General features: G+C 35.8%; 1 protein-coding gene and 1 long non-coding RNA gene across 7 annotated transcripts; both read right to left on the bottom strand.

Moving 5' to 3' along the window:
- Positions 1-203: 203 nt before the first annotated feature.
- On the bottom strand, positions 204-4300 carry LOC145003443 (small ribosomal subunit protein mS47-like). 5 transcript variants are annotated; one of them, XM_078962564.1, is made up of 11 exons: positions 3497-4300; positions 3298-3403; positions 3028-3214; positions 1947-2048; positions 1575-1800; positions 1243-1327; positions 1043-1128; positions 886-949; positions 685-730; positions 517-579; positions 204-398 (listed from the first exon to the last, which is right to left on the bottom strand). In XM_078962564.1, the coding sequence occupies exons 3-5, from the start codon at positions 3148-3150 to the stop codon at positions 1609-1611; spliced, it is 417 nt and encodes a 138-aa protein (XP_078818690.1). In that variant the 5' UTR covers positions 3151-3214; positions 3298-3403; positions 3497-4300; the 3' UTR covers positions 204-398; positions 517-579; positions 685-730; positions 886-949; positions 1043-1128; positions 1243-1327; positions 1575-1608. The 5 variants fall into 5 exon arrangements, with proteins under 5 accessions (XP_078818690.1, XP_078818691.1, XP_078818689.1 ...); XM_078962565.1 differs by having other exon boundaries at positions 3028-3184; XM_078962563.1 differs by having other exon boundaries at positions 3028-3403.
- A 170-nt stretch (positions 4301-4470) lies between these two features.
- On the bottom strand, positions 4471-6318 carry LOC145001558 (uncharacterized). 2 transcript variants are annotated; one of them, XR_013661639.1, is made up of 4 exons: positions 6004-6318; positions 5661-5880; positions 5498-5576; positions 4471-4508 (listed from the first exon to the last, which is right to left on the bottom strand). It is a non-coding gene; the product is annotated as an uncharacterized LOC145001558 (long non-coding RNA). The 2 variants fall into 2 exon arrangements; XR_013661638.1 differs by having other exon boundaries at positions 4474-4949.
- Between the last annotated feature and the right edge of the window lie 19287 nt (positions 6319-25605).

Raw genomic sequence — 25605 nt, 5'->3', positions numbered from 1 at the left:
GTCGTAAACTTACGATGCGCGTGTTAATGACACGCAATGCGTATCAAGAAAGCCCCTGTCAAGAAAGGTCATGTCATAAATGAAGATGACACACATTTTTGCGTATCATAATTTTAAATGATTAAAACAACATTATTTATAGATTTACTAATTTTCAAATTAAATTTGTATTTAATGTCTCATAATAGAAATAAAACACCATATACAAAAATACAATTTATTGCATAAAATTTAATGTCATATAATTCTATTTCTTACAATATATAAACTTGTATTCATCTAATCTACTCCGTGTTTCTTACTAACAATTAGAATGAAGAATGCAACACTTGCATTTGCAGCATCTTATCTCTTTCAGCTTGAGCTTTATTTTCCTCTTCTAGCTCCAGAGCTATTCGCTTTCATCATCAACCATGTAAACACAACACAAAATCACTTGTCATTTTCATTCTACTTTTAAAATTAATTCTTAATATTCTACTTTGAATACAAGATGTTACAAATCAAGAAACTTACACAAGTTTTCTGCATCATCTGAGTATATATGTAGTCATCAACTCTCTGCTTTGCAAAAGCAACCTATTTCACATCAAATTAAAACTGATTTTAATCAAATTTGTATTATAAAAATATTAATCTTATTTTGATAACTAAAAGTTGCAATTTTTTTAAAGGAATAACCACCCAAGTGAATTTGTCTATGTTTGTTTTCCCCTTTCCCACCATGAACCTGCAAGACACGAGACATCAAATAAATCAAAACTAAAAGAAATTTTGATTTTTTTTCCTTTGAGTAACGATTAACATTTAACAAAAAAACAAAAGGGTTGTGAAGAACACTGGTTTTATCTACATAAACAAGATCACCATATTGAGCAAGAGAACCTGATATGACAGAAGGGTCACATGTCATGAGTTGACCAAGGCGTTCTTCAATCCATGAAAGTTTCTGTAAGTATCAATAAATAAATTTCAAATAATCATATATTCTTTTTCAGTTGTCCCAACATATGTAAAAAAATCATCGGTTGAAACTGCATACCCCACTTAGTGAATAATGTGTAGCAATGCCACATGCAACAAGTTCAGCTCCATTAAGCTTTTCTCCAGTCAAAGCCAAGAATTCACCTACAAAAACACAAGAAAAACAGAATTAGGATTTAAAATTCCGAAGGGTTAAGAATATTTTATTCTTGGAAATGATGAAAATAAAAAATAATGAATTAAGAGTTGGATTGAAACCTAAATAACCAAGGAGATGAGAAAGATAAAATGAAGCCCATGCATCTGGATGGAATCCCATTTGAACTTAAGGAGTTGCAAACACCTACAATTCAATTCGTGAGGTTAATTTTAAAATTATAGAAGTAGCCAAATGCAATAAACAAAATAAAAGAAAAAGAATTAATCTATGCATATTGGGTGGAAAGTGAAATATGAAGTGGCTTAACGAATTGCTAGAACTGTATTGACAATTAGTCATTGGTGTCAAGTAAAATTCAAAGTGAAAACAACAACCAGAATTCAAGGGTAAATTAGTCAAAAATTTTAATTTAAGAGAAGTAGCAATGTACATCCTCTCTTTCAGGCTCGATTGCGGCCTTTGCTTTAGAAAATGTTGAGCTCCATTCTACATATTCGGTTCATTGCAATGGCGATTGCTTCATGGGCTTCACGGGATATAGCCCCAAGAGACATGCCACCTGTACAGAAACGCTCAACGATTGAAGTAGCAGATTCCACCTTTTCAACTGGAATCAGGGATCGTTCACTTTTAAATTCGAAAAGATCCCGAATCACCTGGGGTCACAAATTGGAATCACAACTATCAGCTATATGTTGTCCTTCATATTTACATTCTTACAAACAGATATATATATATATATATATATATATATATATATATATATATATTATCATTTATTATTTAATATATTTATAGTTACATTAACAGGTCCGGGTTCTCTCTCTGAATAAACTGAATATGTACTCTCACGCTTTTCACGCACTGCTTTATGAAGTAGTTTTGACATCTCCGGGTTCTCTCTCTGCAAATACAAAACTGAATATACTTACCAGAGTGCTCCATGAGCATCAACAATGTGGTTCCCACCTCCACCACCACCACCACCACCATTGTTAATGGAACCCATGATCGATTGAGGTTAGTTCTCTAAACTAAATGGTAGGAGTTGGAAGGGTAATATCAATGCATCCCGTTTACTTCAGTAGCAGGGTACGAGGTTGCACCATGTGAACTCGCCCAAAGGCATATAAATGTCAAACAAAAACATTTGAAATGTCATATATATGTAGGTTGTACTAAATTTTAGGAAATACAAGATATTTATAATTATTAATCACAATGCATGGTACTTATAACTCCAACTAAAAGTTTCCAATTAATGGGTTACTATTTTTGATCTCATAAAGCAGGTTATTTTTTTTAGCTTTTTCCCTAGTTGAAAATGGAAAAGTTTGATTCAAGTGACAACATGCTATGAAAATAACAATCAAAAGAAGTAACAGATGAGCCAATATCTCACTTAGAACCATGAAGAACAACACTCAAATGGAGTAACAGGGAAAGACTCCGTTGAAAATCATGCTAGGGTAAGAAAAATGATAAAGAACAAGCAAATTGAGATTTGAGAACAATCACGCGCTTCCAGGTACTAAAAAGCCTACAATTACAACTTTTGATAGAAAATACCTAAAATACCCTTTCATATTTTGGCCTTCCTTGCATATGTGAACTTTAATGGAATGGGGGTCTAGCACAACATAAACTTCTACTGAATCTAGTGTTATGTATTTTACCTAGCATGTTACTTTCTTAATTAGATGATGCCAATCAAAGAAATATACACCTGATGAAAGCTTTCAACAACCTTGAAGGGTGTAATGATATATGTATCCTATTTACATTAGGCCTAGCTAACAAGAAGAAACTGTGATGCCACTGAAAATGCTATGAAGTAACTGTTTTTTTTTTGTTGCCTATTTGTAATGAATAGAAAGACTGACCGTGACTGGCAAATGAGTTGCAGATTGCATGGAGGTATGAATCTGAATACCATACACATTAGAAGAATTGTGGCTCCCATTGACAACTTTTTGCTTCATCTTTTGTAGTTTTATGTCTCCCATTGACAACTTTCACAAGTAAACTTATGATGAATACCTATTTGAAAATTTTGGCGGGCTAATGAAGCTGCAGTGGCATCATGCACACAACAAAAGAAAATTGAAGAACTAGAAGCACAACTTCAGGAAGCTAAAGACATTGTAAAAGACCTCAGGGAAGAGTTGAGAGCAGTTGAAGCAGAACTTGAGAGGTTCCCAAGAAGCAAACAAGTAAAGCATCATGTACAAGTAGACAATGCATCAATTCCTGAACCCCCTGTTACCGAAGTACAACCCAATTCAAAAATTCATAGACTTTATAATTCTTTATTTCCTTTAAAGAAATCTTTAATCAACAACAGGGATTTACCTTCTATAATCTTGAGAAGCAAAGAAACCGAATTGCATATAAACGGGTGTACTCAAAGAATCCGAGCATGCGAACGGACCCCACCAGAAATAGATGACACAAAGCCCGAGTCAATTGTCAAAGAGGATGAAGTAGTTGATAAATTACGTATAACACCCTCTGTGGAGGAGAAAGAAGTAGTAAAGGAGATGGATCTAACGGCTGGTAATTCATGATTGACTTCTCCAACTTCAGTCAAACTTTTAGAGGAAAACTCTGACAAAGATTTAGTAAGAACGTGTAATGGTGAAAGCAGAATTATAGAGAAAGATGGAATAATACAAGCACAGAAATGGAGGTTGATCCACCATTAAAGAGTTTAGAAACAAAGGTTCCAAGTCAACCGTTGACTGATAGAGTTATCAAGTACACGTTTCAGAGGAAGAGGAAAAGAGGGGCTTTGATTAATGGAAGTGGTTCTAGTGAAAGAAGTGAGGAGGGGTCTGGAAAGGTGAACTTGAAAGGGGAATCAATATGCTTACAACATCAGTAAGTTGATTTAACTCAGGTTGGTGATCTATAAATACAAGCTCCACTGTAATCTTAAACACCATGTTTCTCCAAAATACATGTGGTGGAGTTAAATTATAAAAAACACAATAAGTTGTCATAGTTTTTGTGTTTTGTGTCTTCATGTGTATTCAAAGATGACATTTGATTAGGCTTCTTTTTTATGCAGCTTGATAAAGCAAGATTATTGAAGCTTGAGGAAGAAAGATATTTGAGCCATTGGTAAAAGAACAGGTAAAAGCAATGGGACAGCCATGCTGGCATCCTGAAAGACCAGTGATATTATGATATAATTGCAATAATTAAAGAGAAATGGATAATAACAAGTAAGTACCTTGTTGTTGAAAGCCATATATATATATATATATATATATATATATATATATATATATATATATATATATATATATATATATATATTACCACGCGTCTGTATAGCATACCTGGAACCTGATCAATACAACTTCAACATACTTTGTAGTATTAACAACTATTAAAACCTCAAACAAAATAGTAACAGACCGATAAGCTTTATCAGGCGAGTACTGATGCAAGATGTAAAGTTCTTAACTCAGAAAAAATAATGCAAACTAAAACCAAAAAAGACAATAATTAATAGCACTTTGCATACCGACGCCTACACTTTATCATACTCTATTGACACTTGTTATCTTTGCACCCAATTAACAAAAGTTTGACCTGTATCTGGTTAACAACTTAAGATACGTTAACATATAACAATGGAACCAATACCCACATAAATCATATAGACATACTAACATACAACCAAAGACACAACAGCATCTACCTTATTTAAGAGTTTCATAGTTCAAGTTCCATGTCCAAGAGGCACAATAACGTAGATCCAGAGAGAACATTACCAACACACATAATATATACTTACCTATAAATGTAATCAAAATTTTAATCAGGCTCACAATAAGAAACAAAATATTAACTGTAGCAAAAGAAATAAAATTAGTATAACACACACTTATCAAATTCTTAATCAGTACTCAAAATCAGAAAATTTTTAATTAGACCTCATAATAAGAAACAAATTTATGGGTAGACAAACCATTGTTGGGTTAATCGGTTGGTTCAACGGGTCATGGGTCGGATCTAGTTCATGATCCAGGAGTGTTTGATTGAGTCATGCTGAAATAAAGGGATTATACCCATGTTCTAGAAGGTGGACAACAGAAAATGGTCAAGTTGACCAAGTTTATAGGAGATACGAGATTAGCATGTGCATGTTTGTTTTCTTAATTATAAATAGGTGTTATTTTCCTTTTGTATTTTCACCTTTTTTCATCAGCATAGTGAAGCTTCTGCATATTCTATTGTTGTAACTACGTGAGAGTGTGTGTTGTGTGTGTGTTTTCAAGGGCCTGTGCCAACAACCATTAGAGAAAAAAACGCAGCAAAGAAAATAGAACAAATAATACATACATGTGGAAGAAGATCATTCTGATGGAGAAGAAATCAACTTAATATTAAGTAGACTTGGACCAGAGATCGATGGTGAGACCTGTAATTACGTGGTTAGTAAAAACCGAAGATCAATTGAAGTATTGTGGGTATCAGCGAACACTATTGAAGGTGAGACCCTAACCTGAAGTTCGGCCAGTGAGCGGTGGTTTCCTACTTCTTGTTGAAGGTGACGGAAGCACGAATATAATCAATCAAACTATAATTTTAGAAAAGGATTTTTTCAATGAAGGGATGGGAAATTTCTTTGGCTGTCGATTTCAACTTTCATGGAGGGAATGGAAATTTTCGGCTGGAGGGAAAGGGGAAACGAGCCCTAAATATTGCGAAGTAGTTAGGCTGACCTGAAGCAAGGATGTGTAGAATAAAAAATAAAAAACCCAAATTAGATGTGTAGAATCCATTACAACCAAGTGAGGAATTTATCAAAATTAAGTGACACTGTGCTTAAATGAGGGATAATCGACCTGGGAGGTTTTTGGGTATGACGACGACATAATCTTTACATCCTTGAGGCTTCTCATCTCCAATAAGGGGTTGTATTTGTGATTCAGTAATTTGTCACGAGAAGAGGTGTCGATCATGTCAGAGTTGTCGATTGGGGTGGCGATGGCGATGACCCAATCGGTGTGGTCCCTCATCGTGCCGCGGTGTACCAATGAGTCCGCCATTCTTTTGCTACTGTAAGCTCCTCTCGGATGATACAAGAGGCTGAGAAGAAGCGAAGGTTAGAGATACCCCCATTTTTTTAGGGTTCATTGGTAGAGGATTGTAGAAGGAGAAGGAGATAAATGGCGGGGTGTTTAATTTTTTGGTATTTCATTTCCTTGCTATTAAAAAAAATGGAGAATGCGCCCCTTCATTAAAAAATATAAAACGACACCCTTTTTTCTTTAGGGCCCTCCGTGTTTTTTTTAGACACTAATTTAAGAGCACGCAAAAATGCGTGACCTCTATCCTTCAGTTTTTGGAAACCTGACATTATTTTTATGGACACACAATAATGCGTATAGTAAATCTACGAGTGTCATTGTTTGCGCGTCACTAAAGGATATTTTTCTTGTAGTGTTGCTTAACTCATGCCGCAATCCTCCATAAACATCATCTCTGCTCATCCTTGAGTCCTGCGACTTCATCTGACATCTCACTAAAATACCTTGGAATCATCTCAACTTACCTCACAAGGGCTGCTTTGTTGGAACTTGTTCCACACCGCCTTCTAACCTCATACTATATCCAGTGTTGCAAAACTCGGCCTACTCGGCCAATTACTCGGAATCAGCCCTCCACCAAGGCGAGTAATGTCAACTCGGTCAAAAAAACTCTGATTTAATCAAAATTGGCCAAAAATCGGTCAAACTCGATCAAAAATCAGACAAACTCGGTCAAACTCAGGCCTACTCGGTCTGACTCTGGCCTACTCGATCAAACTCAGCTAACTCGGTCAAAGGGTCAAAATTGTCATAAAAAGAGAAAAAAATCAAGAATTTCATGATTAATATGTATAATGCACTTAATGATTATTATTTAACATAAACATGTGATTATTACTACATATATATATCTTAAATTTTCAGTACTTATCCACGTAGTGAGACAATTATGTGTATTTCAATTTTTATGTATTCACATGTATCTAATTTTGGTTATATATTTCAACCAAATTATGATTTTAACTTATGATTTAGACATAGATAATTTTCCAAAAAATATTTCTACATGAGTTATCGAATCCGAGTACTCGCTACTCCCCAATCGGTCGAGCAGGTACCGAGTAGCGAGTTCTACAACCTTGACTATATCGCATCCGATCTCGTTCTATCCAATCACAACGGAAATACTGGTAGAACCAGTAACACTAACTGCCATTGCCATGGTACTCGAACCATGTGGCCACCTCTCGATCTACCATAAACCATGGTACTCGATCCATGTTCTCTCTTCTCAGTCTGCTACAAAGCAAGGTACTCAAACCACGACATCCTAATCAATCTATCACTTAGCATGGTACTTAAACCATGACATCACCAATTGATTTGTCACTTAGCATGGTACTCGAACCATGACATCACCAATTGATACGTCACTTAGCATGGTAGTCGAACCATGACATCACCTCTCAATCTGCCACTTAAAATCTCCAGAATACTCCCTGCATCAAGTATGGGTCCTCTGCTTTCAGTAGTACGGGCCCATAGTACCTGTCACATCTACCCGTACTTTCCACACTAACCATCCCAGATTTCCTAAGTAGTTTCACAAACTCATCAATCATCAATCCCATCATACCTGCTCCCTCCCTTGCGAATACTCATCCTCTATCAGTATACTCATCTGACAAAGGTCACTCTTTAGGCTCTTCTTAGGTTCTCACACTTCTCCTCCATTGGCTGCTGAAGAACTCCTCATGATTCCAGCCATCTTCCTTTTGAATATCGTCATATCGTCATATTCACTTAGTAGCTAACTCCCATCATCAAGAGTTCCACAAAGCATGAAGCTAGTAGCATTCGGGCATCGAATATTCTCTATCAACACGTATAACCACTCTAGGTTACAACTCCGTTTGCTATCCTCGTACTCAAAAGATATCACCGAGCTCAAGCAACTCCATCCCTCATAGGTATCTGACTACTCTCTCATCAGGCTCCTCAAATGCTCATCTAGGCATCTCTCCTAGATTACTCCTCTACTCAGATCCCTCTCTAAAAAGGATTCCTATTGGATACTCTTACTCCGCACATACTTAAAAGCAAATCACAGATAGCAGTAACTCCTAGGCTAAAGCATCAAAATCAGGCCACTCTAGTCCTAACATATGAAATACCTAGCCTATTCTCTAGCATGCATAACATATCTCATAACAACTTATAATACATAAGTAAGGGTATTTTGGGAAATCACTGTTCGGGTGCTGACTGATTGTACACACTGCTCGTTTCCTCTTTCTCTTAAAATTCTCTTACTCATTTTTAGAAGAAAAAAAAATCGTTCCTTTTGAAAAGTTTTCTCAAATCCTCAGTTTGTGTACAGACATACTCAAAGGTATATCTGAATCCCTCAAACCAAGGGTATGATACCACCTTGTAACACCGTAAATTTTCAAACAAAATTTTCCATTGTAAATTACCAACATCACATATAATAATTCACAAAATCTCAAGTGTCGATGTCATAATGTATTTCAAAATAGTTTTCAAAAGTAATTATCAAAATCCAGGATCCTCATTCATGACTCTTTCTCGTGTGTCTACAATCGAGTCGCCACCTTCCCGCAATCCTGATAAGAGCGTGAAACACATAGCACATAACACGGTAAGCACGAAGCTTAGTGAGTTCCCCAAAATACCACATACACATATTAGCCACTCAAGGCTATAACTCTATAAGACCTTATGGTCAATGTGTCTTAGTGGGACCTTCTAGTCCCACAATTCTGGTAAACATTCCGGCCCTACCATGACTTGCCTTCCGTCCCCAACTCTGATTGCCTTCCGGCTTTAACTCTGATTTCCTTTTGGCCATAACTCTGTTGACCTTCCGGTCCCAAACATATGACATATACATAACACATAAAGTCACATAACTTATATCAATACATAAGACCTTCCGGTCATATATCAAATAAAGTCTCATACGTACATATAGTCACCATTTCAAGTAAGGTATAGTTAGAAGACTCACCTCGTATCATGAACAACCTCTAGTAATGCTGCTGCTTTACTCCATTCTCTAACTCTATGCCAAAGCCCACAATTACCCCGAGTAGGAAACAACTCCCACTCTTTAGCTATAAAGATAGCCCACTGACCAGCCCAATAATGACCTAAACCCCATTGGGCCCACCAAGGCCCAATTCTCAATTTAAATGGTAGGCCCAACACTAGATAAACTTCCTAAGTCCACTAACGACGCACTTTGCTAAAATGGGCCCAATCCCTCCAATGGGCCTCACCCTAAGCTCAATTATATCCTTGGCCCATAACTTTAGACTATTGATGGCCCAGCAGCCCAAGGCATGGCCCAAAGCGTGACCCAAATCACAAAAATCCAACACAGACAAGTTACACGGGGGCGTACACATATTTATGTTAAGCGTACGGACTCGATGGCGAGTACGCTAGGCGTACCTGCACGTACACTCAGCGTAACCTTCCTGTTAATCCCTTTTCCATTAAGTGACTTGCAATCCATCAAATAAGCTCAAACTCAAAAGGTAACAACATACTATCATATCAAGGGCTAGACATCATGCATGAATACAAATGGGGCATCAAGATGGCAACTTTACTGCATAAGGGATCCTTTTAGCTCTGAGGGTGGCAACCCTAAGCCTAAAAATTGAGATTCCAACATAAAGGTCCAAACTTGGGACCAAAACATCACTACACAAGATCGATGCATTATTAAGTAAAGTTATGAACTTTATACGTCAAAAGAGCTCCAAATTATGACGATATTCCAGATCTATGAGCTCCAAACTCCCAAGTTCTTCCTTGCCAACTTCTTCTTTCGAAATACCCAAGCTTACATCACCAAAATAACCCTCTTGAAGACCAAATCACTCAAGGTTCAAGATATGAGACGTTCCAGGGCTTCTCTGAGGTTAGGGAACAAACATGGAGGCTTGGGTTTGCTCTACAATGTTCTATAAATAGTGTCACACCCTAAATTTAGGGGTTTTGGACTCTAGACGTACGTTGAGTGTACCTCCTGTACGCAGGGTGTACACCAAGGAGCACCCGGGACCATTTACCTTATACGTTGGGTGTACCCACGTGCTTCCATTTCTCATGCATGGTCTTCCATGCCAACTTTTCTCCTTAAGGGACCATTTATGTCAAAAACTTCCAAGTGTCATATCTTCCTCACCTGATGTCCGTTTTCGACGAAGTTTATATCCACGAAAAGGTAACAAGAAGCTCTACACTTCTATCAACTTTATATATCCTAGAGCCCACTCGATCTCAGATCCAAAATTTATGAAAAGCGCAAACCAACACCTGTCGATACCCTTGGGACCTAAAGCACAACCCGAACCCTTTTCTCACACAATATACCCTATACATATCTAAGAAGGCCTAAATATTTCTCCTTCAATATCTCGTAACGTTCTTATATTTAGATTACAGCCCATGAGTCTTGAATCACAAACAATCTGAAACAGGATGTTACACTTCGAGTTACGATATCGATCCTTATTGGAGACTCCTGCTCCTTTGTAAATAGAATTTATTTCAACTATCATAAGAGACTGATGGTTCATGTTATCATGACCTCTCATCGTATGATGCAATGCTAAGACTCAGGTCTTTTGAGTCAAATTCCAGAATAGAATATACCTCCATTCATGTTCTAATGTGATATAATCACATTCTAGCATGTAACACTTCTAGCTACATGATTTTTACTTCCACGGTGATCATGATACTTCTATTAATCACTTTGATTATCTTTCACTTCAATCTTTTGGCTTAATTCGGATGGTACATCGAATTTCGTTCTCTGAATAACGTAACACAATCATCTTAGTCGGACTCGATTTGATATCTCCACCAGGGTCGGAATCATGTTCATCTTCTTAGTCATTGCCGAAACAATTGTAACGATATACATGAACAAAATGGGATCAATTACTAGCGCTTTGGTAACCTTGTGACTTTACCTGATCCAAGTGCAAGTCTTGTGCTTCTGGTAGTATAGGCCTTTACTACCTTTCACACCTACTCATACTCGTCCCAAGTATTATCTCAATTTCCCCAAGTTTTTATTTCCTAAAATCACAAAACGATTTAACACCTACGAATCTGTCCAAATAATCATAAAAATTTCCCAATACTCTACTAGGACTTCTTCCATGCGTATCTTCAATCATCAATTATGCTTCAACTCGGTTGGTGGTGGAAATGCCAAACGATGGGATAGCTTCATGGATTATACCAAGTTCTTTCTTTCTGCTAATAGAAAGTGTACTTTTCCCGTACTAGACATATTATTTATTAGACGCATTATAAAGGAAATATACCTCTCTTACGATATCTTCTGATAAGTGTCATTCACTATTGTAAGCCTCCTCGTTTCCTCTGTTTACTCAATTCGCTACGAGTCTTCACCACGACGTTATGTTCACGGAAGCATGCGTTCAGTGTATCAGGACAAGAAATAGATAAGTTTTAGACGTGTAATCTGCCTTATTACTCCAAAAAGTTACATGCAAGTTCTAATACCGTAATTAAACGTTTCGAAATCTGAACACATAAAATTTCCAGATCCGGTCGGCAATCGACCATAGATCCGATCAAATAATAACATCCTAAAGCATATAAGGCATCTTATAGCATAAATCATTTAGCAAATAAAATCAATTTAGGCATCTAATCTTAAAGTAAGCTAGTGTTTGTGTCAATTCAGGTGTACTACCTAGAATATAATAGACACACTCCTCACGATCATCGCTTAGCATTTTAAGTTTAAGTCTAGAAATAAATCCTTACTCCTAGTTTGCTTAAACTAATGCTCTGATACCAACTGTGACATCCCTATTTTCACGGCCAAAAAAGACCGATTCATTTATGCTTATTTAAAAATCAAAGTATCCTTTTGAAGAATAATATTGCGGGATTTGTTCCCAGAAAACATGATAATGATATTATCAAAGCATTTCTGAAGAACGTATTTTATTTATATTAAAACATTGGGATGACATCGTCAATGTAGAAACATAAGCATAAAACAAACCTTACATCAATTTAAACTAATGATCTACATCTCCTTTTATCTCTGAGTGTAATGTATCTTCTCATCGATACCTATGATACAAATAAACTAAGTGGGTCAAGTTGGGAAAGCTGATAAGTCCATAGGGTTTTGGTATCTATGGACTTAGTGCCTATTAGACAAATGTTGGTAGCTATGGACTTAGTGCCTATTAGATAAACGTTGGCAGTTATGGACTTAGTGCCCTATAGATGGACATTGGTAGCTATGCACTTAGTGCCTGTTAGATAAATTTTGGCAGCGATGGACTTCATGCCTATTCCTTGGCACAGTTCTTTGGAATAAATATTGAAGAATAGATTATACCAAGTTCTTTCTTTCTGCTAATAGAAAGTGTACTTTTCCCGTACTAGACATATTATTTATTAGACGCATTATAAAGGAAATATACCTCTCTTACGATATCTTCTGATAAGTGTCATTCACTATTGTAAGCCTCCTCGTTTCCTTTGTTTACTTAATTCGCTACGAGTCTTCACCACGACGTTATGTTCACGGAAGCATGCGTTCAGTGTATCAGGACAAGAAATAGATAAGTTTTAGACATGTAATTTGCCTTATTACTCCAAAAAGTTACATGCAAGTTCTAATACCGTAATTAAACGTTTTGAAATCTGAACACATAAAATTTCCAGATCCGGTCGGCAATCGACCATAGATCCGATCAAATAATAACATCCTAAAGCATATAAGGCATCTTATAGCATAAATCATTTAGCAAATAAAAGCAATTTAGGCATCTAATCTTAAAGTAAGCTAGTGCTTGTGTCAATTCAGGTGTACTACCTAGAATATAATAGACACACTCCTCACGATCATCGCTTAGCATTTTAAGTTTAAGTCTAGAAATAAATCCTTATTCCTAGTTTGCTTAAACTAATGCTCTGATACCAACTGTGACATCCCTATTTTCACGGCCAAAAAAGACCGATTCATTTATGCTTATTTAAAAATCAAAGTATCCTTTTGAAGAATAATATTGCGGGATTTGTTCCCAGAAAACATGATAATGATATTATCAAAGCATTTCTGAAGAACGTATTTTATTTATATTAAAACATTGGGATGTCATCGTCAATGTAGAAACATAAGCATAAAACAGACCTTACATCAATTTAAACTAATGATCTACATCTCCTTTTATCTCTGAGTGTAATGTATCTTCTCATCAATACCTATGATACAAATAAACTAAGTGGGTCAAGTTGGGAAAGCTGATAAGTCCATAGGGTTTTCAACCCAGAATAATAGAACTATGTTTAATCATCATACAATTAACCCAATTACCCATCCCCATTATATTCTTTATTCTTAAGTATCTTCCTTAAGAATCATCTATTCTTCAATATTTATTCCAAAGAACTGTCCCAAGGAATAGGCATGAAGTCCATCGTTGCCAAAATTTATCTAACAGGCACTAAGTGCATAGCTACCAATGTCCATCTATTGGGCACTAAGTCCATAACTGCCAACGTTTATCTAATAGGCACTAAGTCCATAACTGCCAACGTTTATCTAATAGGCACTAAGTCCATAGCTACCAACATTTGTCTAATAGGCACTAAGTCCATAGATACCAACGTTCATCTATAAGGAACTATATCTATAGCTGTTTACGTCCATTCAGAAGGCACTAAGTCCAAAGTTGCCGGGGTTTTTAGCGTACATCTAGTGAACACGTAGTTCAAAGGTTATATTTTAGGCACAACAACCAATATTATCCATTAGGCGCAACTGCCAGGATATTTAGAGTACATTTGGTGAACACGTAGTTTAAAAACACCTATAGGTTGTGGTTTAGCTTCCAATGTTCATTTATATCATCTTTTATAAGTATAAAAATATGTATACAATTTAAATCAAGTAAAACATGTATAAATCGTTCATCTAGCATAGATATCAGGAACACACACAATAACCACATATAGCATGTATTAATATTGAATAGTTCATATCTATGTGTAAGATGAAAGTAACTATGCACTCACTTGTAAAAGTGATGGCTTGAAATTTAGGCAGCGCTTTGCTTCTAACAATTTTCTTTTCCTTAAACGAAACCTAGTATCATTATTACTAGATTTTAGTCTAATATTTATTGCGACTAACTATTAGTCTAGATTTGTCATTAACTCAAAGTCTACTTTCATGATCTATCAAGTAATGAACAACCAGGTAGTATCATATCGGAGGTAGGGTCCATTTGGTATACGACATATACTCTTTGGAAATCCCACTTTAAATACCTCACTAGATCACAACCTAAACATCATCCACGTAAGTAGATCAATCAGTTTAATGACTTGGAATCACCGATAAATCTTTTTTATAGGTTATAATAACGATAATGAATTTAAACATAAGTTATACTTAAAGTATGGTAAGCATATCTCACTTATTGGGGGTTCTAACAAGGAATTGGCCTCTGCACGGGCAGAACTACTGAGTCAAAGGCTCTTCTTCTTGGGGATTTCCAGCTCTTCGGGACACGCTTCTAACACTTAGGAGGTGCTAGAGAAAAGCCTAGAGGGTTTGGGGGTACTTAGGAGAGAAAGGTTAGAAAGATGTGGAGAAATTAAGTGATTTGCACCTCCCTTTATAGGTTGTTTGATGGATGAACATTAACCATACCCTTGCTGAACGTTGGGTGTTCCCATGCCACATGTCACCATCTGGTGGCAAGGTGTGGTGAGGAAGGAGTGACTTAGATCACGCCGCGTGTCACACGTAGATTACTCCAAAAACTTATTATCTTCTATAATCTATAACTTTTGCATATGATCTTCGTTTTTGACGTTCTTTATATCCACACATAGATATTGATGGGATCAACAACTTTCATTTAAACTCCGTTGGCTAATTTTGACTTTATTTTTAAAGTTATATTTTAGCAGGCTTAGACAATTAAAGTCTGTTAAAACTCATAACTTTGTAATCCGACGTTTGATTCCGATCGTATTTATATCGTTGAGATCGTATTAATGAGATCTTTAATTATCATTTAGGGTGTGTGGGAAAAATATCGATCAATCTAATATTCTATTTTCGGGTTGTGCACTGTTATGCTAAATCTTAGAAAAATTATAACTTCCTCAAACGAAGTCTGGATGTTCATTTTATGTACGTTCTTGGTTTAACGTAGACTATGACTTTTGTTTAGATTTCTAAGGCTAAAAAGTAGCTTATCCAAAATTCACTTTTTACGATACGCGGCACCGTGCCAGTTTTGTCGCAAAACTTCGACGTGTCATAACTTCTTCGTTATAAGTCGGATTTCAGCATTCTTTATATGTACATAATCCTCGTGACATATACTATAATGTGGTTAAGATTATTTATTCTATATAATATTCTATAAAAAGTCATTTTAATGCTCATTGTCTCTAATTTGACTAGCCCGAATCTGTGGGCGTTACATTACACTTAGCGTACTAGCTTGATGTTGTGATCGCGGATCCAATCCATGAATGTTGGGCGTAAGTGGAGTAAGCCTGGCATATTTAAGTCAGCATGAAACCCTAAATTTTAAGGCTTGCACCCTATTTAAACCTTATAATAGCCTCATTTGGTCACATTTAGCCTGCCTCCACCTTCCTTTGCCCTGAAATCAAAACCCTAGTGTGTTTTTGTGAGTTTTGAGCCTTAAAGAGTGTTTGTTGGTGGTTTTTGAAGGAGAAGAAAAGAGGACCATTTGGAGAGGTGTATTGAGCTTGAAGATCGAGCCTTAGCTAATCATTTGCAAGCTTTTTGAGGTAAAAATCTCACATCTAGATGATCCTTGATACTAGATCTAGTTATGTTGTTATTTTATGCTTTTTGAGTCCTTAGAATGATTCATAAGCTTCTTGACTCACTCCATAAGTGTTAGTGGTATATCTTGGCTTCTTTCAGTCCCCTTATTCATAAAAATGTAAGCTTTATGGTGTATATTGGACCATGCATGTGTTAAGACCTTTGTTAATCTCTTTTTGAGCTCTTGAGCGCTATTAAGCCATGTGTGTGTGTAGATTTGCCAAATTTACGTGATAAGTGGTCTTATAGAATCAGATCTGAAAGTTTGGCTTGAAATCTCAACGGATTAAGAGCTTAATGGAGTGGGGAGGACAGTTGGGAGTACGATGGGCATACCAAGTTTGTACGTTGCACGTACTAGCTCAAGGTGTATGCTAAGCGTATAAGCTAAGTATGCCCCGCATACTTAGCAGGTCGGCTTCGGATTTGGGCTTCTTGGTTTAGGGCCTATGTTTTGACCTTAGGCTCTTGTTGGGCCATCACATTTTTTTTGGGTTGGTGCTATTATATTGGGTTCTTTTGGTTGAAGGCCCAAGAAGGGATTTGGGCCCAATTTGGAAGATTGGGCCATTATTGGGATTTAGGTGACCATTTTTCGAATTAAGCCTTTTTGAGTAGTTGGTTTGGGCCTTAGCCTTTGGCCATGTTAGGTAAAGGGTAAAATGGTCTTTTACCCTAGTTTAGAATCTTATTTATGGGTTAGAATCCACTTATTAATTAGATGTTATTTTATGATGACAGCGTGGGTATTTTATCCGACCAGCAGACAGAGATTTATCTGAGAGACTCAGCAGCTTGAGGTGAGTTTCCTCACCATGTTTATTGGGTCAAAGACACCAATTATGGCCTGTGGTTTATTATGTTAGGATGCTATATGTCTGTGTGACTCTTGCATGTGTAAGCGTTGGTATGTATACATAGTGGGGCTCGTTGTCGGGCGAGGCTCGATGACTGTATTGTATGAAATTGTCTTTATGATTATCGAATGTGTTCATATGATTATATGTTTATATGTGTATCAGGCGGGGCCAAATGTCACACCCCCAAACCGGAACGGCGGAAAAGTTCGGGGTGTAGGACATCATGTTTAGTATCACAAGACATGTATCATAGTAATCATAGTAACAAACAACCATTGTATTAATATTAAAGTGTTTGCAAAGTATTTGATTCACAAAAGATTGAATCCAAAAGTAAATAACAAAACAAGACATGAAGCTACTATGCTCCATCTTCTGAATCCCAGAGTGCGTACGTCTCCACTATTCTCCTAAGAATACAAGTTATTTGAAAGAGTAAATCAGCATTTAATCTGGTGAGTTCATAAGTATTTTAATGTTGTAAAGTAAGTTGAAAGTTCTTTTTAGAAAAGTTTGTCTGTTCCTTCAGAAAATCCTATATCTTCTGATGTGATGAATGAGAGTAAAAATGACTCTACAATTCCCTCTATAAGTACTAAATGGATACAAGTTATATAAATTTTAGAGTAAGTAGACAATCGATTGTGTGAATCTGCCCTAAGCCCACAACCAAAAAAGGAAGACAAAATGAGGCGGAAGTCACACATCCCATTGTTTGTTAGATCTTCACTGTATATAACCAATGTGTATTCATTTGGTACTTACGGAGTTAACTGTAATAGTTCTTTATATTTGATGAAAACATTCTTTAAGAAAATCATGTATTTCCTTTAGTAAAAATAGTAACCACAATAGTTCCTTCTATAATCACTTAGTTTATACAAGCTATATATAATCTAATATCGAACGGACAGTTAAATGGGTGAATCTGCCCCAAGCCTACAAGCAAACAAGGATCAGGAAGTAAGGTGAAAAACACACATCCAACTACGTATCGGATATTAATTATATATGACTCTGATGTATAAACTAAGGTATTATAGAATTAACAACTAAAGGTCCTTTAAGTTATATTGGTTTAATAAAATGGATTAAACCCTTTTTCTGATAAGTTTCTAGTTTAGCCTACTAAATGTTCTAACTAAAAAGTATGTTTTTGTACTAGAAAACGGTATATTGAATTTGCATACTATGTCCTGACCCATACCTGGTACTCCTTATGATTACTTGGTGTATAAAGAATATATACATAACTAAGATCGGATAGATAGTAGAGTGGGTGCATCTGCTCTAATCCCACAACCAAACAAGGAACAATAAATGAAGCGGAAAGCACACATCCTACTGTCTTCCGGACCTAATTGATATATATCCCTGATGTATGCACTAAGGAATCATCAGGTTAGCATTATAGGCCCCTTTCTAAATGAATATACTAAGACTAGACTGTATTGTTTGTCTTTTGTAAATTTTCCAAGTTTAGGACTGTCTGTACTAGAAAATAATTTGCATTACCCTTTATGTGAGAATATCACAATATGAATGTAATGGGAAAATGAAAGTATTTCGTAATATTGTATAAGTAATTACTGAAGCACTTACTACCTTAAAACCAGTTTGTTAATTAAGGTTATAATGTGAGTTGGTTTTAACCATACTGATATGACACGTTTTTAACACGACGACCTAAAGGCACCGAAACTGATGTGACATTTGTCACCCTTAGACTTGCAAGTCCCACTGTAGCTAGCAGCAAGGTGTAGGGTGTCAATCCCGTATATATCTATACACAAACTCATGCTCTCCTTCCAGGAGACTCTGGTTACAAAACGCGACATAACAAGTATATTGCTAAGCCATGAAGTAGTGATTTCACATTATTGTTATCTTGTTCTTGTTATCGTATGTTCCTTCTATTCTAGTGTATAGTATGTTCCTCCCTGTTTCTCTTTATAGAATGGTCTTTGTGTTTCTCGTTATAGTATGTTCTGAACTGACTCTTGTATGTTTCATTGTACTAGAAATAGTGACTAGTAGTCCTCTAAACTATACCTATTATAACTTACTAGTTATGTTGTTTTAATGACTGAGTATGTTTGTACACCTTTGCTACCCAAAGGTATTGAATTGATTTCAAATAGTTTGTTTGATAACACAGTTTGAAATATAAGAAATATCTTTGATAGTTATCAATCACATGTGATTGATTATACAACTATATGGTTTTCTACTAGTACCCCCCGCCCCATAAAAGCATTTAAAATCATTTAAAAGATAAGTTAAGGGTATGAACTCACTTGGTAGAAGTGACGATTTGATGAAAACGATACTTTGCTCGGGTAGCACTTCGACTGGAAAGACGTCGATTTCAAAGAAATCTCAGGAACTTCGGGACTTAGGGCTTCTGTCAAGGCTTCGACACGTAACTAGTGCGTAGGGGCAGTATCAGGATGTTTAACACAGAGTAAAAGTACAAAGGAAAGTAGAGTTGAGTAGCCTAAACTCGAAACCTTCGGTTTCTATTTATAGGGAGTGATTTCGGAGCTCACGTTGTGAGCATGGAGTAGCTCACATCGTGAGGTCGATCCTATCCATCTGCTGACTCGACTTCTGACAGCCCGACGTTGGATCCTATCCATCCGTGGCTAACGTTGTGAGCTTCAGGCTCACGTCGTGAGTCCTCTAACAGTGTGAGGATTCGTGTCCCAAACTTTAGCAATTCATATCTCTCGCATACGAGCATTGATTTTGACTTTCTTTATATCCATGCGTAGGTGAGATTATGCTCTACAACTTTCATTTAGACTCCGTCGGCGAAATTTGATTTTATTTTTAATAATCCATTTTTAACAAGCCGAGACTGGAAAAGTCCGTTAAAAATCCATAACTTCTTCATCCGACGTCCGTTTTTGTCTGTCTATTTACCATTGTACTACTATTATCGAGATCTTCCATTCTTATTTAGGTTGCGTTGGCAAAAAGTCACCCGATCTCTATTTCGAGTTTTTAGCTCAGCTGTCTACTACTATATCCGAAATTTAGAAAAATCATAATTTCCTCATACGAAGTCAGATTTGGACATTCTTTTTATGCACGTTTACAGTTTAATGATATCTATGAGTTTCATTTAGATACCTAAGGCTAAAAAGTATTCTATTGAAATTTCGCGTTTTATGCTTAACATTGCTTTACCGGCTAAAAATGTTTGGGTTGTCACACCCAATGTTAGGCGCGGCCTGATGATTGATAGATCTTTAAACCGAGCGGGGCTCAATGTCGGGCGGGGCACGAGGCCAGGTGGGAGTCGATGTCGGGCGATACCCAATGAAGGGTGGGGGCCCAGTATGTGTTTATTATGTATTGTATGTGGTATTTTGGGTAACTCACTAAGCTTTGTGCTTATGGTTTTCAGTTTATGTTTCAGATACTTCTGGTTCAAAAGGGAAGAGCCCAGAATGGCTGAAGAGAACACACCATCTCATTTCACATTTTATGATTTACGCTGACATTTTATGGTGTGGTGACACACTTTGATCCATCTTGGTTGTATGAAAATGTTTTGCATTATCATTTTAAAAATTTTAAAATGAAATTTTTCGGTCATATTTTTGGGACATTACAAGAAGAATAATGAGTCGATCCACGAGCATGTTGGCTTTGGTGGGTACAACATGGGTTACTAAGGAAGGAAAGGTCTAGTGTTACACAAAAGTCTTGTTCTTAAAATATTCATTTCATGTTAGTAGGAATTTCACACTACTATCGGTGTGGAGAAAAAGAACATAAAGATAAATTTTGGCAATCAAAGTTTTTAATGGATGTGTGATGTAGTATATACCATGGAAGAAGTCACATTTGAGAGATGTGCCCATAATGACGCATGAATTTCTTTGCAGATCATGATCGTGTGTAAAGATAAGAGAAAAGCGAGTTGGAGTAAATGTATAACTCCTAACATGAGATAATATAAAGGACTGATAGGTCATAGTAATAAAATGATGATTCATTTTGGGTAATGAGAAAGGGATCGAGTTATCCTAGTTAGTAGACAATGTCCTGTAGGGGTGCATGTAAATGTTAGAAATTCATAGGTGGAAGTAATTACCCAAGAAAATGTAGGGACCACCTATGCGACTGGCTCATTTAGAAATAATATTAAGCTTTACATTTATAAGATAGTGACAAAAAGGTAAGATACTTTGATAACACGGCGCATTAGTAAAGAATACGCGACACATAAGCTAAGTACATTGTTATATGTAGATAGTGACTATGGATGCGACACGAACAAGAAATGGCCACAACGTGTTGATGCAGCTTTGGTAAAACCTCAAGTTAATGTGTATTCAGTGAGTGAGGTATATGTACTAGTACTAGAAAGTGAACCTATTTTATGAGGATATGGAACTGATAGAAGCTGACAAGATAGTTAACAAAATGATAATAGAATAAAAAATTGATTTGATAAAATATCAGAGAGAGAATGTGTTGGAAGATGGAAAAGGTTGATTTATTTGAACATGTGAACTGGTAAAATGAAATGGTGACGTCGAGACTATATAAGTACAGTATACATGTAGTGTTATGGGAACATATCTCTACAAAAACATGGAACTGATTGTGACTTGATTAACACATAAAATTTTCTATGAATCAAGCTTGGGATAAAGGAAGCATTATTGGAATGGATTTCCCATTGCAAAGTAGTGCCAAAGAGGGTATGATTTCCCCTAAGAATTCTTATGAGAATAGATATATCATGGTGCATAGATACTAATGGTTAACTAGTTGGGTTAGTGGTCGATATGATAACTAATTATGGGGCCTTGTCAGCATGGTTCTTTTTATGAAAAGGTCAATGTTTGAGTTATGGAATATGACTGGATCCACAAGGAGTGTTAGAAAACCTTGTTTGGGTGTTTACCAACAATGATCAGCATTTGGATCATAGAAAATAGCCAAGTATATATGAGATAATGATCTGAATTTTCTTCACAATTAATAAGGTTTAGTAGAGTATAATTGTGTGATAAATACTACGAGTTGATCGTTAGATAACCAAAAGATTTTATGAATGATATTTAGGAATTATGTAAAATTTCAATAAAAATGTAAAGAAAGAGAGTTTCTTTAATTGGAATAAAAGAAGTCGGTTGTATGACCAATAATAGTAGATTAAGTAGTTTACTCAAGTGATGATAAAGTGGACTAGGAAGGACTACTTCCTGGTAAGAGTATTGTTAGTAGGGTTATTATTAACAATAATCGGTTCTCTATTGGAAGGGTTACTTCCAACAGTGATTGGAGTGTGTTTAGGTGGCTTCGTTTGGAAGGGTTACTTCTTGGCGAGGGATTTTTTTGGAAAGGGTTACTTTCTAACAAAATCGTATTGTTAGAAGGGTTATTTTAACAATAATTTTTATCATGTTGGAAGGATTATACCAACAGTGATTGAGACTTTGTCACAAGGGGTACTTCTAAAAAAGATGATGGATTTGCTGAGAAAGGTTAGCTATTATTAAGTAAAATTTACTAGGAAGGGTTTAGTTTCCGATAAAGTGATGGGTTGTTAGAAGGGTTACTTCCAACGATAAAGAGTAGACTATTGGAAGTGTTACTTTCAACAGTGATGAATGGACTGTTGGAAGGTTTAGTTCGAACAATGATGAGTTGGTATGTTGGGAGGGTTACTTCAAATAGTAATGAGTTTCTCTATAGGAAGGGTTACTTACAACAGTGATGAGTTGGACTGTTAGGAGGGTTACTTCCAACAACATTGAGTTGCTCTGTTAGGAGGGTTACTTCCAATAGTGATGAGATAGTATGTTGGGGGGTTACATCCAACAATGATGAGATAGCCTGTTAGGAGGGTTACTTCCAACGATAAAGAATAGTTTGTTGGAATGGCTACTTCCAATGATAAGGAATTGTATGTTGGAAGAGTAACTTCCAACGAGGATGAGTGGCTCGTCGGAAGGGGTTACTTCCAATGGTGAGAAGTGATTTAACGGAAGGGTTACTTCTAAAAATAATTGATATTCTAACGAGAGAATTTATTTCTAGTTTTGGTCAATGTTTTGTTGGAAGACTTATTTCTAATAGAAATTAATATCCTTATCATAAAGGTTCAATAGGGAACGGTTACTTCCCAATGTAATTAGATGGAACATGAAATTTATAGTCATGTGATATTACATAGAAGAGTAGGATTTATACATGGTGATCATTAATTGTAAAGAAATTCCATTGGGTAGATGGAATATGGAATTAGAAGATTCCAATGAAAAGACATGATTAGAGAAAAGATCGTGGATATAGTAAAAAAGGCAAGCTTCTGATTAAGTATATCAAGAAGAATGACCATGAAAGTTGGAAATTTTTCTTAAGCTCGCAAGAAAATGTTAAGGTACTTCACGTACTATTAGAGGAAACTCATGGTTAAAATTAGAATGATGTTTGAACGATGATGACAATGTGAATAAGGAAAATAATGATGATGATTGGCAGGAAATAGTAAATTTTTCCTACAATGCCCGTAGTTAGGAATATTATGTGGTTTTATATGCTACTATGTGTAGGTAAATATCATCCTTGGTATATATGAATTATCGCATGGGAATATTGGCTAAATATAATATTAAGAGAGATATTAGTAGATTGACTATGGTTAAATTGTTGTCTCTCTTAGAATTTTATTCAATAATACTCCGAGGAGGAATAAAGTAAGTAATGTATAAGAGTTTTTATTACTCTTGTGGTTATGACTATTGCATTGTTGGTGCCTACAACTCATGGATAGATTGTAATGTATTTGATGAACTATCTCGCAAACAACGTTCATTTATGAGATTCTTTCTAGAATCGTGGTGATTGCATTGGTAATTAATATGTTTTTTTTCATTTGCAGAACGGTCTGTAATGACCAAAGCGTGAGAATCGATGAATATGTCTAAATAATGTTAAAGGATATTCATACTGAAAGTATGAAGAAGAATGATGAAATGTACAGTATGAATATAAAAAGTAAAGTAAATGATCAACATGGTAATACAAGTTATGTAGATTGAAGGAATAACATCTTATAAGGTGTAAGATAGTGAGGTACATTATAGGTGGTATATTTAATGGTTTGTGATAAGATGGATGATATGATGAGTCATGACATAATAACCATTATTAGTATATTAAAAAGGAAGGATTAACATTGAATTTTGATGCAAAGTGTTAGGAAGTATACTATAATACCTTATGACGTGTTAGAAAATTATGTTACAGTCATGGAAATAATTAAGAGATTTTGAGGATAGAATCTTATTAATGGGAGAGATTTTACCCATAAATTTGAAAATCAATTTACTCTATACATGAGTAATGTTAAGAAAGTCGTTGTTCTCTCTAATACGAATCAATGGATATAAAGTTTGTCGAAAACGGTGTTCGTATGGGAAAATTATGGTCGTTCGAAGTTGAGATAAAAGTATGTTGCTATCTAAGAGTTCGATACTATGTGGTAGGGTCACACATTTTTTGTGATGCGGGGATGAATTGGGTTATGAGGACACATGTCAAGTGGAGAGTGACACGTGGCAACATGTGGTATTTGCGAAGTTCAACATATCACCACAGTGCAGTAACATGTTTGTTGTAGTACAGTAGCCATGATTATATATTGGTGTTTTCTCCATTCGTTGTATGGTTTTCTGGGAGAGCTATGAACAATTACGCAATGTCTTGAGGCCGGTTAGTGAGGACACGATCATTGAAGATGATAAGGTATTTTCTTGACCCGGTAGTACGTAATTATGTTAACATGGCATTAATTGTGTAGGGTTGTTAGAACCCAATGTTAATGGTAGAGTCATGATATGGTGCTATTATGAAATCAATGGTAGTGTTGACAAACGAATTTTGTTATAAGATTCTTGATTTGGATTACTAGGGTTGCAAACCCTAGTCTTCAGATAAATAAGATTGAGCTAATGACTTATGGGGTTTGGTCGTTTCGTAGTTGTGATATGGAGCTTAATTAGCCTAGTTACAAATGATTACTAATGTTAACTCCTAGTGTATTGGGACAAGTTCATATGAACACGGTATATAGTCCAAAAGGTTTGGGCAAGTAGTTTAGTTGCTAGACAACACATACTAGAGGCCAAAGTAGAAGTTAGTTTTCACTAGCGCATATGGATATTTTTGAGTTCATAGAAAATAAATTTTTTGTGTATACATGTTTGTTATGAAGTGTTTTATCACTTAAATGATTGTGCTCTCAAGTTGAGATTAAAAAAGGTATTGCTAATTGTTTTAGCATACAATACGTTTATTGGTTATAGGGTTGTGCTATTAGCTATGTTAGGAAAGTTTTAGTGTACCATATGGTTGATACTAACTATTGGGACAATTGATGTTATTTTGTGTACATTTGTAAATAAGCTTATGGGCTTTAAACGAATGGGTATTAGAATGCATTACATATGCTAGTTATGTGATATACTCCTCACTAAGTATTAAAGATTACAGTTTGGGATTTATGATAATTCTCAAGATTTTATTTGTCGTATGTAGTAGTTGTTAGAGAATGTATTCCTGTTATAGAACTTAGTGACAGGTTATGGTTATGAGTTACCTAGTGGTAGGTTATGG

This window comes from Lactuca saligna, chromosome 6, assembly GCF_052625555.1.
Source record: "Lactuca saligna cultivar CGN05327 chromosome 6, ASM5262555v1, whole genome shotgun sequence".
Lineage (NCBI taxonomy): Eukaryota > Viridiplantae > Streptophyta > Magnoliopsida > Asterales > Asteraceae > Lactuca > Lactuca saligna.
Note: the sequence above shows the minus strand (reverse complement) of the source record. Positions and strands in the feature narration are given on the sequence as shown.

Coding starts and splice junctions, on each gene's coding strand:
- LOC145003443 (XM_078962563.1), bottom strand. CDS start 3,150: ATGGGAGACATAAAACTACAAAAGATGAAGCAAAAAGTTGTCAATGGG. Junction 2,049..3,027: donor CAACTCATTTGCCAGTCACG/GTCAGTCTTTCT, acceptor TTGTATTTGCAG/AGAGAGAACCCGGAGATGTC. Junction 1,801..1,946: donor GAGAACCCGGACCTGTTAAT/GTAACTATAAAT, acceptor TTGTGACCCCAG/GTGATTCGGGATCTTTTCGA.